Raw genomic sequence first — 12394 nt, forward strand, 5'->3', positions numbered from 1 at the left:
TGATGAACAGGAGTCCTACCTGCTGCACGCAGCTTTGCTGACTTGGGTTCCTGGCTGTGCTGTTCATAGCACAGCAAAGGCCAGGAAGATGCTTAAGCACAAGATGTAAATACACCTGCCTCAACTTTGACGTTTGATTTTTGGTGCAGTGCCTGAACATTTTTCCCATTATTCCCACCAGGAATTGCTGTCTGCTGCCCTTGCTCCTGTAACAGATCTGTGGATGTGTCAGGTTTAATATTTAAGCATTATACTTGCTATTAAATGCAGATCTCAGGACTACTGAGAACAGCATCAGTCCCTCCTGTACAGGTGGAGGTAAACTTTGTGCCTGAGCTACTGAGATGAGCTTTTTAATGTGAATTGCTGGAGGTTTTTCCTTAAGTTGATAAGCTGGTAGCAAAAAGCAAGCATTTCTGTATTTGAAATAGAGCCAGAATGTAAAGATTTACATGAGGCTTGTATCCTGTAGCACTGGAGGGAGGATTTTAAAGGTTTATTGCTGCTGTTAAGGTGGCTCTTGTGACTGGGAGAGCATGCAGGAGCTGCTGGGTGCCCCAGCCGAGCCGACCGAAGGGCTAAAGCTGTGATTGTGTGGGCTGCCTGCGGTGCTGCTTTTTTAGTTCCCATCCCTGCAGATACCAGCCTCTGCTCAGCACTATCCACTGCAATAACTTGTCTTTGGTGTGGGCTAAGTTTTCTTTTCAAGAGCAGAAAACGATCTTAAATAGATGTGACAAGAAAGACCTTGCTTTTCTGAGCAAGATCCTCGCTGGAGCTGAACAGCGACAGCCACGCACTGAGCACGCACAGCAGCAGCAATCTCATATTTAGCTTCTCTCAAGCTTGCTTTAGGAGGCTGGAAGCTAGACAACGTGTTCTAGAGTCCTGACTCTTGCTTTGATTTCAAGATTCGTGTTTCTTCTCTCCTGGATGCAGCTGGGATGCAATGCAGAACTGTCCCGGGGTGTCAGGGCTTTGCAGGAGGTGTTCGAGTCAGATTGTGACCTGGGTAATCTGCTGGTGGCAAAGAGCCTCAAGGGTTAACCTGCCCATGGAGGAGGGAGAAATACTTTTTAAGACATTGTGCTAAAATGTTTTTATTATCTAGGAAAAATAGGCGATAGAGCCTTATATAGGCTTGTAGGATTATTCTGCTCTCGTTAAGTTTCCAGCTGCGGTAAGCCTCTGATAGTGCTGACGTGATGGCAGTGTGGCTCGGGTTTTAGCCTGAAAAACTTTCAGAAGAGGCTGAACTCATCCCATTGTAGTTATTTTTGCAAAGAGCAACGTAGTCCCCTTGCCAAAACAAAGATGTGCGTGCTGGAAATCCTCTGAAAATTGCATCCTTTTCCTTTGTTTTTATATACCAAAGTACCAAGTGCCCAAATTGTTGGCAAGGAAGAAGGTAATGCAGAAGGACAATGTTCTCTAAATTAAAGGTTGTGTATCATTAGCTGAATTACTCCTCATTTCTCCTCTTCTAGCAAGTATTCTGTTAGTCTTTTAGATTTTGATACAGAAAACAAATGAAGGGCTACGCTTAGTACCATGAGAGCAGAGAGGTTATTCTCAGTGTAATTGCCATAGTATTCTTTATTGCATGTTTATACAGAAGGTAAACATTTTGGACCGTAATTTTGTGTGGCTTCTAATAAAAATAAACATTTCTTCATGAACTTTCTTTGATTTCTTGCTGGATCATCTGCCACAGGGCTCCTCGGAGAGTGGCTGAAGGCTGAAAACCTGGGGTTCCCTCTGGTGGCTGAAAAAGAGAGCACGATTTCTGTCTTCAGTGGAGCGATGCTATCACTACATTCATCTTAAAAAGAGCAGAATGAAAGCTACATAAAACATTCATATAAAACAGATCAATTTTTCTAACATTAACATTGAAAGAAATCACCAGTGGTTCTTCCACTGAGAAGATAATGAAATGCTCTGGGTGTTGCTTGGCACCAAATAGATGCGTGTAGCAGAGCATCACCAGGGAAGATGAAACTTCCTAGAATTTTTTGAAACCACACCAATTTTAAAAGTTATTTAATATGTTTGATTGCATCCTCAGAACTGCTAGGGGTTGTTTTGCCGTGAAAGTGCAGCTGGCTTCACAGGTGTGGTAATGTAACAGTAACTTTAATGTTTTCCCTGTTGTAAATAGAAGCTTTTTTCTAACTCAAGTGATGGATAATTAAAATAATATCAAGATTTGTTCTCTTCTTCATCAAAAACATTTTTCCATCTACATTCCACAAATCATTGAAGGCAAGTATTTGCAGTTGTGCCCTAAACCCATAACACAGGCTTTGCAAAAGGCTGGGCATAAATTCCTGGATGTAAAGGCCTGTGTGTGTGTGTGTACACTGCTCTGTAGTAACACAACAATGTTTGTACTGCCACAACTTTCTTGTTAAACAGCCACCTGGTGTTTGGCAGGGCCAGAAGGCTGCCAAATCCACCCCTCGGAGCTGTCTGGCATGAAATAATAGGGTCCTGCGGGCAGCGTGACACACGACAAGTAGGGTCATCCACACGTTGTTCTGTATAATTCAAAAGGGAAAAAAAATGATGAATGTTAACTGATTGGAAAGAGATGGAGGTTTCTGAGTGTTCTTTCAAATGAAATGTGTTAACTTAACCTCAGCAGTGCCCTGCCTTCCTCTGGAGCAGATCCGTGTTGGTTTTTCAGTTGTTTTACAGCCACTGTTCTTCTTAGCTCTTAGGCTCTTGATCTGGGTAAGCCTTTTGTTTTTTAAAAGTGTTTTGTGAAAACATCTTGAAGGGATGCCCAGGTTGCGTGTGGTTTTTGCTCTCTCTTCTGAGCATTGAAGTTGTCTTGATTCGTGGTAACTTTCTGTACTCCTAAATCCCACTTTGGCTCTGATTTATTTCTCCTTGGCCAGTGTTAGCGCAGGATCCAGCTTCTGAATCAGTAAATTCCAAGGAAGTGCCGAAGTCACAGACTGGCTGTTTATTTAGACTTTGCACCGGTCCCACATAGAGGCTTCAGGGTCAGTTTCTGCAGCCTCGGCCTTGCTGGGCTCTTTTGCTTGAAGTCAGTCACTCTTTGACACTAGAAGAGAACACTCAGTGGAAATCTTAAGCTTTAGACTTCATTTTTCATAGTTTTTTTCTTCTCCTTTTGGGAACAGTGCAGGTTCAGTATGGTCCTTCAAACTGAACTTGACGCTTTGCTTTTGTGAACAGGGGAAGGAGCTGCTGGTAGGTTTCAGAGGTAGCTGATTTTATTTAAGGGCCATAAAACTGCAGCTTCAAGAAGGTGTCTTGGTCTGGAAGTCTCTGCAGCCTTCAGTTAAACAATGGTATGATTTCTCTACTTGAGTAAATTGCTATTTCGAGTTCTTTTGAGGCATGGTTTTAAGTTTTCCTAAAAAAAAAAAATAAAAGCAAATACGAAGATAGCATACAGTTGTTCTTATGTAGAGGAAAAGATTTGGAGGTTTGCATTCACATCCATGTAGGATTTATATGCCTTCATTGATAACCTACAGATAACTGTTGTCTTAATGTTGAAATACTGTGATGTAGATAAGGAAAAATGTGTTCCTCTGTCTTATCTTACAGACCTCGTAGGTTTTCATCAATGCATATATTCCAGGGAGCGATGTACTGCTTGGGAACTCGTGGTGATTCGTCCTGGCTTATGCCCTGAAGTGCTGGCCAGGACATTGCTGGCTGCTTTTTGAGCACATAGAGATTGCTAATGAAAAGTCTCTGAAAGGTTTTAGGAATTCCCCTTCTGATATCATAGTACCTTCTCCTGTCCTTTATTATCTAACGATTCCTTCCGAACCTCTGTTTTACAGATCGAGGAAAGGCCAGAAAAAGACTTCGAGAAGGTAAGAAGGATCTTGTGAATTACTCTGATTTTTTTATGTTTTTTTAAGGTAGGTAGAACTTGCAGTGAATTTAAAGAAATTTTCTAGGAAGCCTACTGTGGGGGCAAAACTTTGAATTATCAGACCTTCTACTACTGCATTTATTGAACTTTAAACATGAGTGTGTGTGTGTGTGTGTGTGTGTTCAGAAGTTATAACTGATATTCAGCAGTACTTGACTGAAGTTGCTTTAGGCTAAGCCATGTGAATACTGGTTTTGTTTGTAGAATTTAAATGTAATATTGTGTACAAATTAAAAAAACAAAGTGATACTGCATTAAGTGGGAAACTGGCTTCACACAGAACCCTTAGTTCTCTAAAAACAGTGTGGCTACTGCTGCAGAGTAAAAAAATACAAATGAAAGCAAGACGAGTTTGAAGAGTAGTAAAAAACATCCACAAAATATAATAATGCAAGTTCTTAAAAATATCTGGCAAGATGATACTAAGCCCCTAAAGATTTTATCTAATTTAGAACTAATACTTAAATCTAAGCTGTGCAAACTGCTGTTACAAAGGTAAGTGTCTACATCTGATTTTTCTCATTAGTTTCCCTTGGTGAATCTTGATCTTCTGATTCTTCTTCCTAAGAGGTTATTTAATCAAGCTTGTATGATTTGGAAGTGCAAGGGTTCTTTTTCTGTTGCCTTCCCTTGCTGAAGAGCTTGCAGGAGCAGAGCAACAACAGCTCCCGTTCCCCTGGGTTTGTTGTTAATACTGAATTCTAATTTTTTCTGTGGCACCAGAGGCCAACTAGGAATTAGGATGACCTAAAAGCCACAGACTTGCCCCTGGTTGTGTTAGATGCCTAGATAACAATTGCTGTTAGCTGTTTTTCTCACGTTTTAATTTGGTACTGCTGAAACTAACACAGAAATATTGTAACTCCCAGGAACACAATTAATGTTTTGTCATTTGTCTATACCAGTAGGTCAACAGTCTATGTTGTGTGTAATTATTTTTTTAAACCCATATGTCTAGGAAAAAAATTACAACCATTTTAAACTGTGTAATTCTAGGGAGCACGGACCGTCTCGAGTTTATCAGCAGCTACGTTAGCTTCTCTAGGTGGGACATCTTCACGAAGAGGCAGCGGGGATACGTCCATCTCAGCAGATACGGAGGCATCAATTAGAGAAATAAAGGTGAGGTTCTTAAAACCAGCACAAACCGTTAGGAATCTTTTAACTATGGCACTTTTTAAACTTCTGTCCAAGAAATTTCATCGTCTGGCAAGGCTTCAGATTAGGATCAGACTGCTTAACCCGTGTGGTAGAAATATTTAAATGAGAGCCTCAAATATGAATAATTCCGTATCAGTTGTACTTTTGCCCCTTAGGTTCAGTGACATCATTCACCTTTCTCACCATTTCTCTCAGGATATCTATGAGTTAAAGGACCAGATTCAGGATGTAGAAGGCAGATACATGCAGGGACTGAAAGAAATGAAGGTACTGCTTCACTGCAGAGTGGAAGTGTGGTAATTAACACCAGCTAAACATTCACCAGAGCCAGTGTGAGACCTAGAACTGACCTTGCATGCTTTTCTTCTGGGGGTGGTTGTAAACTGTGTGGAAACATTTCATTAGCTGAAAAAGTAGCTGTCCTGGTGTCTGAAGGTGGTGAGCAGTGCTTCCAAGTGTGGACTGAAGGACGGCTGATTACTCTTGCATGTCTGTCTTGCTGTTTTGAGAAGGTAATTGTTTGCTAGCAAATTAAAATTGCTGTATTTTAAATTGCTTTGTAAGGAAACCTCCCAGAATTGGAAGACAAAATAAAACACGTGGCCTACAATGCCATGAAAAATCATTCAATATTAAAAGCTCAGATGTTCTGCTTACATTTTCATTTGAAAAGGTCTGGTGTGCCTTTGGAAAGTTGCACGTGTGCAGCACTGACTGGCATTTGGGTTTCATCTTTAGATCACAGAAAACACCCTCAATACTTGTAACAAAATGTTGTGTAACAAAACGCATCACATGAAAAGCCAACCAATGCTCACAGCAGCTGGCAGGAGGGAAGCACTTAGCACTTCCACAAAGCCATAAATGAATTTTGGTGTCATACATCAGCAAAACATCATGTGCTAAGTGAGGAACAGCATTAGTGATAACATTTTTGGAAAAGTTAATTTTGCAAAGATATAGATAGACACCAAGCATGTAGTGCAACATTTATTGGTGTGAATTATTGTGTTTGTCATCAGCTTAGTGCTGCAACAGGTGCAGTTACTGCCATCTTATGAGTTGTGAATGGAAAAAAGAGTAATTTGTCCTTTTTTCTGTAAAGCCTGTTGGTTTTTTGCCTGATCAGTGCATAGCAGATGTAGCAAAATATTCACACTACATAAAAAAAAATTAGGTCTGCATACCTTAAACTGCCTTTTGTGGTGGTTTGTACCTAAGCCACACTGGGTTACAAAGGTGGTCTTTAATTCTGGCTTTGGTTTGGTGTAAAAGAGTGTGCTTAATGTCCAGGGATAGCTCAGTGCTGTGGTGGAACCTGATGCTAATAAAACAAAACTCAGCATGCTGAAGGAGTTAACTTCTTATTTGCATATACTTCCTTTCCAGCTCGTTTCTGATATTCAGTCCCACCACTGGTGCCAAATTCTGACTGCTTTCCTGTGCTTAATATTTCTAATACTTAGGCTGGAAAGTGCACCAAAACACAATTTGTGTTTAAGAACATGAATTTATACGGGTCTGAAGACAAATTCTCTTATTTGTCAATAGAAAACAAACTAAACCAATTCAGGCTTAATTTCTGTGATCATTTCATCACTCTCATCCCCTGTTCTGTTTATGGACTGGAAAGGGAGTTATATGAATCTCACCTCTACTCTGTGCATCATTCTAATATTACTGAAGTCCCAAGAGAAACTGCTTGATGTGTGAACTGAAATACCAACGTGTTTGCATATTTGCACTGTTTTGCCTACGTACGTCCTTTATTTCTGGTTTAAAATCAAACACTGCAAGTTTGACTGCATGGCATGGAAGATGACCCAGAGCTTTTTGTCGTTGTTATAAACCTCTCACTATCTTATATTTGTTTCACATGGATGGGGAGGGTTTTCAAGGCAATGGGGGTTGTTTCTTAGAGTGAATTTGTAAAGAGGGAATGCGATATAGGAAACCTAATGAAAAATGATGCATCAAGTCACAAAAACTGCAGCTTTCACTGCAAATCCCAATTCCTGAGTTGGTGTATTTAGTGTCTCCTACCTCACACTGAAAGGATGCCTGAAATCTGTGTGAGCTGACTGCTAAACCACCTTAGGTTAAAGCCTAGCTCATTAATGCTGCACTACCTAAACTGATCTTAAATCAAGGCCAGTTTACCTTTAAAAAAAAAAAAAATCCAACTTGTCATCTTCAGCAGCTGCTTTGAGCTGCCAATGTGCAGGGGCAGGGGGAGGAGGGAGAAGGAAGAAAACCCTGAGAAAGCAGGAGCTGAAGCGGCAGAGAACAGGAAGCATTTTATCCATCCGAAGGTAAGGTTTCTTGTTTGCTACCAGAAGGCTTGCGGAAACACAAGGGAGGTTATCCTCACCTTGGGACAGTTGGTAAGGCTCTCCTGCGCGTGGTTAGCACCGGTTTCAGCAGGAATGCTCAGGAGGTTTGTGGTTTAGCACTTTGTTTTCTTGTTCAAGGTCTTGGCTGGCAGAGTGTGTGTAACTGACCTCTGACTGTGGATGTTTATTCTTTGCAGGACTCTTTAGCCGAAGTTGAAGAGAAATATAAAAAGGCTATGGTGTCAAATGCTCAACTAGACAATGAAAAAACAAATTTCATGTACCAAGTAGATACCCTGAAGGATGCCCTGTTAGAGTTAGAAGAACAGCTGGCAGAATCCAGGAGGCAATATGAAGAAAAAAGTAAAGTAGGTATTTAGCTGTGGCATGTTATTTAACTGCGAAGGATTTGGGGAGGGGGGCAGACAACTTTGGGAGGAGACAGCCAAATTACTCTTCAAGACTTTTAATAATTTTTGGTTTAGTTAATGTTAAAGTGAGTGGAGTAGCAGCGTGCTATGTGTTTGTGGTCATACAAACAAACTTTTTAATGAAATGTCTGTTTTATAAAGCAATTTCTGAAGAGGTAAAAAAATGTTTTATATGGTAAGGATATGCTGATAGTATCATATGTCCTTTGACATTCCATTTTTGAACTGAATTCAAAGGTTTTGTTCAGAGTGACTTCTGGAGGTTTCTTTTTTTTTTTTTTTACTTCCAGAGTATTTTAATGCATGAATCTCTCTTCAGAAGAGAGTTGTGCAGTTTACGTAGTTCAGGCAGCTATGTGGCTGAGTGCTGAATTGCTTTATGTGAATTCAACATCTCTAACACCTAGTGAGTTGGTGTTAAACCTGTGGCCTACTAGCTTCTCAGAATCAGCTCTTTAGCTTGGGGACATTTCACTATAGCACACTGTGAAACACATGTTTTTTGGAAGATTTGGTAGTGTTTTTTTGTTTAACTCCTTAATTTCTACCTAACTTGTTTAGTGCGTTATGTCAAAAGAGCAGGTTGCGTTCCCATCCATTCTTCTGTGAAGTCACTAGGACTTGGGTGTATAAGCCACTCACTGGCAGCCTGCTGCTCAAATTGTGAAACTGCCTAAATGAAGTCTGTCACTTCCGTATTTGGTGGAATAATAATTTCTTGGAAAAATGACAGAACAGACTTAAAAAAAAAAAAAAAAAGTATTCTTTTGGGATTGTGATTAGAAGCATATTCAGGAATTGAATTGTGGCAAGCATTTTCTTTGTGCTAGGACTTAATTTCTTCTGTTTTTCTTGGATGCTATTTCTGATCAATAAAAACCTCATGAATATTTCATTCACAGGAATTTGAGAGAGAGAAGCATGCTCATAGCATATTGCAGTTTCAGTTCATGGAAGTCAAAGAGGCTTTGAAGCAAAGAGAAGAAATGCTTGCAGTAAGTAACTTCACCTTGTTGTTGTTGTTGTTTAATGACTTTGATTGGTGTGTTCCCAGTTAGGTGTGTAGAAGGTGAGGCATAGAGAATTTTATTCCCTACTCAAATTTCTCACCTGAAGAAATACTCGTGTTTCAGGCCAAACAGGTTTAGAACTGACTAACAGAAATAAGACTTTCAAAAGTATTATCTGAAGATAGATTTCCTTTTTTCATTGTCCATAACATGAAATAAGCTGTGTTTTCGACAGCTGTTAGTGGAGATGTAGAGGAAACATGGAACCATCTAACTTTGTAAGTCACCTTTGAATAGTAAGATTGTCTTCAGAAGTGTAGATTTAGCTGAGATGTCAGAAACCATGAAATTGTGTATGTAGATAACCTTTTACTTCAGCACCTGACTTTTTTCATTCTTTGACATCACTGCAATCTTGACCATCTTTGTTAACCTGTTATCTGCTTTCTGTCTTCTTCTTTTGCTCCTGTCTCTCAGGAAATCCAACAGCTGCAACAGAAACAGCAGAGCTATGTCAGGGAAATTTCTGATCTTCAGGAGACAATAGAGTGGAAAGACAAAAAAATAGGGGTAGGACTGTCAACTCCTGAAATGTTTTCAGAATGGCATTGTGTTCTTGAGCTGATACTGCTTTTGTAAAACCTCACGAAGAAAATCCTCCTCAGTGGCTTTGCTTGGTGTGGCTGTCTTAGTATATTGCCAGTGAACTAGCAAATAGTAAACTTTGTCTTTGTTCAATATTAGAAAATCCAAGAAAAACCTAGCAGCTGGTCAGATTTCAAAACCTGGGATAATTTATCTGCTGTGGTGCTCCGTTTGTGTATGCTATATTGAGAAAGGAAGTGCTATTTATAATGCAATTCCATCAGCACTGACTTTTTGCTTATTCAGGTTTAATCTGCAGACTGAGCAGAAACCGGAGTGTGATTAAGAAGTAACAGAGCTCTTTGTGGCCTTTGGGGATGAAAGTCTCTAACGTTCCCTTGTTTCTCATCCTTTCCCACCACCTCCTGTCAAAGCCAAATACAAACCCACTCTTAAAGAAAAGCATGGCTTTCTTTTCAACAACAAACATGGAAGACTTTCTGAATTTAGAAGGGGAAAGAAATCTGGCAGTTCATACGTGTTTGTGATGTCCAGTAACTTCTAGCAATTTGAAACTAAAGTGTGTGATTTTTAGTTATTGTGCGTTTATAGAGAAATATCGGGGGGTTCAGTACTAACATTTGCACTTGCACATGGTACATCCCAGAGTTTAAAGATAGCTTATTGGCAGTTTTCTGGTTAATTGAAACGTGCTGCACCTATTACAGTAACCCATGAAATTAACAACCCATAATAGACTATTAAAATGTCAGGCCTGCTTTCATGCTCTTCTGTTAGCACATGGGACTTGCGTACTACTTCAGCATGTATGCTGGATATGAATTAACTCATCCAGCAGATAAGAATGGAAAGTGAATCCTCCTTTGAAGGATTTTTTGTGGAAGCTCGGACTTTGAGTGTCTTCAGTAGGAATTCCTGGGACTGCCTGATTATTGAATAAGCTGTGAATTTCTTGGATTTGAGGCTTATCTGTGTGTATGTAAACTCAATTCTTTAATCTGTGAACTTTACCTTTTTCACACATGCCACTTCCATGAATCTCTGAATATCTTAAATCTGCTCATTCTTGTTGACACTTGCTTTTCATGCTCTTTACTTGTCTTCCTTCCTTTCTTCACATCTCCTCGCCCTCTGTTTGTGTTGGGAATTCAGGCGTTAGAGAGGCAGAAAGATTTCTTTGATTCCCTAAGGAGTGAGCGGGATGACCTTAGAGATGAAGTGTTTGTGCTGAAGGAGCAACTGAAGGTATGCAAGAGGAATAAGAAAAACTTGTATTTAACTGCTGACTTTTACCTCCTGTACGTTTTTGCAGAAAAAATGAATCCAGCTCAGTACCAAGGACTCTATTTTCCTAAGTTGCCAGTTCGGGAATTTTCTGATAGTCCTTCACCCTAATATCGATCGACTGTGAGCTCTTAGTATAGACCATAACATTCAGTATTAAATTGTTGCTTTTATAGGAGACGCATCTCCGAGGAACACTTTAAGCAGCAGATTTAAGTTTAAAAATAAACAAAAAGAGCTGGTATCACAAGCTTTCTGTGATGCTGGCTAATCAGAGAACTGTAATATTCTGTGCTATTTTCTGACTTCCAGCCATTTTTAATGGAGTGATTGAAGTGATTGTTTATTCAGAATGTCAAAGACAAGAACATCTGATCGAGCAGCAGGCTTTAAAGTGTTGCTTTTGCTTCTCCGTAGAAACATGGAATAATCCCAGACTCTGACGTAGCTACCAATGGGGAGACATCTGACATACTTGATAACGAAAGACACTTGGATTCTTCCAAAACTGCTCAAGGCACAACGCAGGCGTTAAAGACAGCAGGGGACGGGATGTTAGGTAAGTGCTGCATATTCTTTCCTACCTTTCTGTCCATCTGTCTACTCATTCATCTTTGCTTGGAGTTTGGGCATTTGTTAGTGGGACAATTAACACATCACGCGCAGCATGCTACTTGTTCAATCACTTGTGCATCACATCACATTATGCATTTTTCTGCTTGATATTTATTATCACTCCAAGTATGTTGTGCAGTTTCCTGCAAAGGCAAACTTCATTCCCCATTCAAGGTGACAAAGGACGAGAATACAAATATTACATATTATAGATAAGTAGCAATCATTCAGATTACTATTCAAACCCTGAGTTTGAAAATTGTCCCAGAGTAATCCTGCTGTTGCTCAATATTTTTCTGCACGGACTTTAAAGAATCAAAATAAAAACATTTCAGTTTTACATGAAGAACTTGTACGCTGGTTCATTTATATACCTGAAAATTATCAATGATTGCTGAACAGTGCTGGGCACTGTTAAAAAACACTAGTGCATGAATTCATTGTTCTTGGTATCTAGTACTGCTGAGCAGTTAATGTTACCAATTCAACATCTGTACTTGTTGTAACAGGAATAATGCCATTATATTCAAAGAACATGACTGTGAGATGGATAGTGTTAGGAAGCAGAAATCTGGCTCACAAAAAAAAAACTTCCTCCTTAGGCAGTTAGGATGAATGATCACTCAGAGAGCTACTATACTAGTGGAACGAAAGGGAAATCATTTTTGTTCTTGCTGCTCTAAAATGACATACTAGTAAATAGCAACAGGCAGCCAACCATTGCAAGTGCAAGTTATCTTGCTTTCGGCTGTTGGCTGCTTTTTCCTCACTCAATTTTTGTGTGGAAACAATATGAAGCACCAAAACCAAGGTAAGGGCAAATTTTACATGCAATGTTTTCTATCTCTCCTTGTTCTGTTTTGCTTTGTTTTGTTTTTTGGAAGCAGGTACACCATAGACCCAAAAGCTAACTGCTGAAGCCACACAAAAAACATTGTTTTAATACCTGTTGCTCCTAAATAACGTTGGAAGAAACAGTGCTTAAAAAGAAAAACAAAAAAACACAAGTCCCTTTCCCTTGAGAGGATGAAG

General features: G+C 39.7%; 1 protein-coding gene across 42 annotated transcripts in view; it reads left to right on the forward strand.

Moving 5' to 3' along the window:
• Positions 1 to 12394, forward strand: part of LRRFIP1 (LRR binding FLII interacting protein 1) — a 101363-nt gene that overhangs the window by 72228 nt on the left and 16741 nt on the right. For 34 of the 42 annotated variants that reach the window (XR_011810774.1, XR_011810775.1, XM_038182441.2 and 31 more), the window contains 8 exons: positions 3828 to 3860; positions 4919 to 5044; positions 5279 to 5350; positions 7614 to 7784; positions 8750 to 8842; positions 9335 to 9427; positions 10616 to 10708; positions 11165 to 11306. Coding sequence is in view for 40 of the 42 variants with exons in the window: in XM_038182441.2 (XP_038038369.2) it covers positions 3828 to 3860; positions 4919 to 5044; positions 5279 to 5350; positions 7614 to 7784; positions 8750 to 8842; positions 9335 to 9427; positions 10616 to 10708; positions 11165 to 11306 (823 nt within the window). In the remaining 2 variants the exon portion in view is untranslated. The remainder of the gene's footprint in view (positions 1 to 3827; positions 3861 to 4918; positions 5045 to 5278; positions 5351 to 7613; positions 7785 to 8749; positions 8843 to 9334; positions 9428 to 10615; positions 10709 to 11164; positions 11307 to 12394) is intronic. The other 8 variants (XM_072041257.1, XM_072041249.1, XM_038182471.2 and 5 more) reach the window with 3 other exon arrangements.

Source organism: Anas platyrhynchos, chromosome 7, assembly GCF_047663525.1.
Source record: "Anas platyrhynchos isolate ZD024472 breed Pekin duck chromosome 7, IASCAAS_PekinDuck_T2T, whole genome shotgun sequence".
NCBI classification, from domain to species: Eukaryota; Metazoa; Chordata; class Aves; order Anseriformes; family Anatidae; genus Anas; species Anas platyrhynchos.